We start from the raw sequence: 4,286 nt of genomic DNA, 5'->3' as shown, positions 1-4,286 counted from the left end.
TACAAATATGCAATAACAATTTATTTCATGGTAAAAAAATTAAGCTATTTTTAGTTGAGCTAAATACATGGTTAATCACCCATAATCGACCAGCTAAAACCATTAAGACCGAATAACCATAACCACTATAACCGATCGGTTATAGTTATGGTTATCCATTAACTGACATCGCAGTTATGGTTATGGTTTTAGGTCAAAACCGACCTAAACCGATTCATGCATAGAAACTGCCTGCCGTTGAAAAGAAAATTAATAATTGCCATTCAAAAGAAAGTTTCTGCTTGCCGTTGAAAAGAAAATCCATACATACCGTTGAAAAACTTACTACCTGCCCACATCTTCCAAGTGTCGAACGTAACATACATTTTGCATTCAAAATAGATGATAATTGTTCTGTTTGTAGTCCAACAAACATGGCTCGCAAGCTCAGCCTTTTATCATCGGCCCTTTTGATTATAGGGTTGACGCAGGTTGAAACATTTGTATTCGGTACCGGTAATGGTACTGGTCCCGTGGTACCAAAAGTCCCATGTTATTTTATATTTGGAGACTCATTGGTCGATTGCGGCAACAACAATGATCTTCAGACCGCAGCAAAAGCCAATTACAAACCGTACGGGATGGATTTCCCCACGGGTGTTAATGGTAGATTTACCAACGGTCTAACCATTGCCGACCTCATCGGTTTCTTTCTTTCTCTAGTTGTTTTATTTCACAATTTATATTTTATGTCGTTTGTTAAAAGTGGTGGAACGAGGGGGTTATGAGGTTGACTAGAATTTGTAAGATTTTTATATATAAAATATGGGTACTTTTTAACATAACCATGACTCGGGCAACATTGTTACTACCGGTAGATAATAGAACCTTATAATGATCCCGACTACAAAGTCCTGTTTCCGCCACACTTCAAATTTATAACATTTAATTAATTTTTTAAAAGTATCAACATTCAACATAAAGGGATTGTAAGGTTATTGAGGACAACCAATGGTTTCAGGTCAACTTCTCGGTTTCGATCACTTCATTACATCGCATGCTGCCGCAACTGACAAAGAGATATCCACAGGCGTAAACTACGGTAGCGGTAGTGCTGGTATTCGAGAGGAATCCGGAAGCCATCTGGTAATTATACCTTTAGCGACTTTTTTTTTTTTTTTTTTTCCAAACAGTGACTATTTTTAAGCAACTAGCAAGGAACCCATTAGTTTCATTTCTTTTGGCTCTCTTCAAAAAGCCCTGTCAAATAGAAACTGTTTTATGGTGTTTCGTGGCTTAGAAGGTGTAGAAACGCCTCATCACGTGAAGCTTTCATAATCAAGGACGCATGCGAAATACTTCTTTGGCAGGATAAGAAAAACGGTTCACAATGTCTAGACGCGTGTAGGAAATTTTATGTGGAGGTAGGTGGTTGAGGAACAACATGGCTGGTACTTCTAGCCTTCACTACCCCTGTAGGTGAAGTGAAGTCAGCATGTTCGCCTTAGTGGCAAGTGAACTTCATAGTGTTTGATGAAAAACCCTATGAAGTTCGTTTTCCACACAAGCGAACTTGCCACCAGCCCCATTCCTAATTAACATAATACCACAAAAATAGAAAAAATAAAAAAAAATGGCAAAAGTAACCAAACCACCAGAAAATAAAATAGCAGGACAATATTTCCAACTTTATAAACCCTTTATAAAGTTATGTTTCATGGCTATATAATGTATAATATGTTTATTTTAACGGGTTGTGTTAACCTTCTCAGGGTGATCGGGTGTGCTTGGATAAGCAACTAAGCAATCACGAACAAATACTTACACGTATTTCAGCCCTACAACAAAACCAGACACTTACGGATGAACACTTAAGAAAATGCCTTTACATAGTAAACATGGGAAACAATGATTACATTAACAACTACTTGATGCCTGAATTGTACAACTCAAGTCACCAATACAAAATGGAACAATTTTCAGAAGTCCTTGCGCAACAATTCACTAAACAACTAAAGGTACACCTGAATCTAATCTTCGGGTTCGAGTATAGTACGTTAGATATATTGTGAAGATGCTTGTTTAGTAGTTTGTCTTTGTGACATTATCTTGAAATTTGTTTGATTTGTATGACAGAAACTATACAGACTGGGAGCTAGGAAGGTTGCAGTGTTTGGTTTGGGTATGATAGGGTGCGCACCAGCTTTGATGGACAGGTTTGAAACCGACGGACATTGTGTGGATTGGATAAATGACGCGGTTATGTTATTTAATAACAGGCTGAAACCTCTTGTTGATGAGCTCAACTTTGTTTTCCCTGATGCAAAATTCACCTTCATTAACATTACAAACATTCTAGCACCAAAAGGAGGTATGGACTTATCGTGCTTTTTAATATCTCTATTATTTGATTTGATTAAATTAGCATATGCAAAGTAAACTTTACACTAATAAAATGAAGCCTTTTAACATCTAAAAGGTGCAAAAATATAAGAGGTAAAAGAAACTTTACCCAACTAAAAGTGTGACGTAGGGTTGTTCAAAAAATTTACTGTTATAGCTTGCTAGAAATCACGTCGTTTGTAAATGAGCCAACCTCGAGCCAATGTAAACTCACTTGTTTGGGTTGTTCTTTTGACTCGTTTAATTTAACTTCAATTCTTAATATATATGTTATTATAACCCAAACATCAGTCAATGTTAATCTTTCTAAGCCCAACTTATACATCAATCTAAGCTAGTTAACTTGCTCATTTGGCTTGTATTGAATATTTTAAAAATTTCGAACTTACGTAAAGGTATTGTTTTTTTTATTTAATTTTGAAAAGATAATCGAGTAAACGAGCCAAGCTGAACTAGCTCGTTTAACTTTGGGCCAAGCCCGAGTTGGAGCTAGCTCTGCTCTGCTCACTCGTTTTGCAGCACTAATGTGATGGTTCGAAAAAGTCTATAAATAAAGGGAAGAAAGTATGAAGATTTAAGCCAATTTCTCCATGCTTTTAAGTGGAAGATTAACAAGGTTTTTTATATTTTTAAGCCTAATGGTATACATTTGGTTTACCTGGGTACATTTCTATGAACGTGTTCGGCTTGATATGCCCAAAGAAATGTGCGGCTTGGGCTACTTGTTGTTGGTTACGTTAAAGCTTATCGAAGATACTAATCAAGTTAACAAAATGTCTCGGTTTTGCAGGTGAACCATTGCCAAATAAACCATGCTGTCCTGTAAGACCAGACGGACAATGTGTTCCAGACGGGATTTGTTGCCCTAGTCGGTCGTTATCTGTTTACCTAGATAGTTTTCATCCTACGGAGATTGCAAACATAGTGCTTGCAACTAGAGCATACAAAGCTCAGTCTAGTTTGGATGCGTCTCCTATGGATATTGGTCAACTTACTCGAGACATAACTGATACATGATTTTGAGTTTCTTTGTAATTTGTATACATGAGAAATAGGAAACACAAATGATCATCATAATTTCGCGAATTATTATATGTGTTTTTGTTTACAAGTAGTACTTCCATAGACAAAAGCTATGGAACTAATTAGGGCATATTTGTTATCTTGATTACAACGGTACACACGAAAACTAAAACGTTGGAACTGTCTTTAAATGACAACACTAACTAAATTATATGCTTGTTCGAAACTGTGGACATGACTATATATTTTGCTTTCTTTTTTTTTGAACGGCGGAACTTCTATATATATATATATAGAAAGGGCAAAAGTGGGCCAGCAAGAAGCTGAAACCCGGTTTACATGATTATATCCCTAACATTGAAATCACACCACCTATCCCAGTCTAGGTTACAAAATTTTGTTCTACACCTTATCCATAAGAAGGAATTTTCTTTTATTTGTTCGACCGTTCTTGTGATGGCGATCGATCTATTGTTAAAGATCTTCTCGTTCCTTGTCTTCCAAATCTCCCACATAGTCGTCATTATGACTGCCTCTACGATTCTTTTCCATGCCTTTGATCCTTTCGCCTCTTTCACCTTATTAAGCATACCGTGAATGGATAATCCGTCTTCAGGGAATGGGACTTTTAGCCATCTACATATTTTCCACCAAATAATCCTCGAAAACAAGCAACGCACAATCACGTGATTCGTATCTTCTTCCGCAATGCCGCACCTGTTGCAAGATTGATCTATGCCTGGTACTCCCCGACTCGTCATAGCCCGTTTTGTTGGAATTTTATCTAGTTCCGCTCTCCAGCAAAAAAAGGTTTACTTTTGGTAGTACAGCGGTGTTCCAATGCTGCCATTCTTCTGCTTCATCTGTCTTTGTAGCCTCTG

At 37.1% G+C, this 4,286-nt stretch overlaps 1 protein-coding gene across 1 annotated transcript; it reads left to right on the top strand.

The window, feature by feature from the left end:
* The first annotated feature begins 413 nt into the window (after window positions 1-413).
* LOC110926059 (GDSL esterase/lipase At5g45670) lies at window positions 414-3,399 on the top strand. The gene is made up of 5 exons (XM_022169819.2): window positions 414-684; window positions 1,001-1,125; window positions 1,752-1,997; window positions 2,116-2,350; window positions 3,173-3,399. Exons 1-5 carry the CDS (start codon window positions 414-416, stop codon window positions 3,397-3,399), a joined length of 1,104 nt encoding a protein of 367 aa, XP_022025511.1.
* Window positions 3,400-4,286: the final 887 nt, after the last annotated feature.

Source organism: Helianthus annuus, chromosome 17 (genome assembly GCF_002127325.2).
Source record: "Helianthus annuus cultivar XRQ/B chromosome 17, HanXRQr2.0-SUNRISE, whole genome shotgun sequence".
NCBI lineage: Eukaryota > Viridiplantae > Streptophyta > Magnoliopsida > Asterales > Asteraceae > Helianthus > Helianthus annuus.
The sequence above is the reverse complement of the archived record's forward strand: the minus strand, read 5'-3'. Positions and strand labels throughout refer to the sequence as shown.

Excerpts from the sequence above, each read along its gene's own strand:
- LOC110926059 (XM_022169819.2), top strand. The coding sequence starts at position 414 with ATGGCTCGCAAGCTCAGCCTTTTATCATCGGCCCTTTTGATTATAGGG. Across the intron at positions 1,998-2,115 it reads AATTCACTAAACAACTAAAG|AAACTATACAGACTGGGAGC; the intron begins GTACACCTGAAT and ends TTTGTATGACAG. Across the intron at positions 2,351-3,172 it reads CATTCTAGCACCAAAAGGAG|GTGAACCATTGCCAAATAAA; the intron begins GTATGGACTTAT and ends TCGGTTTTGCAG.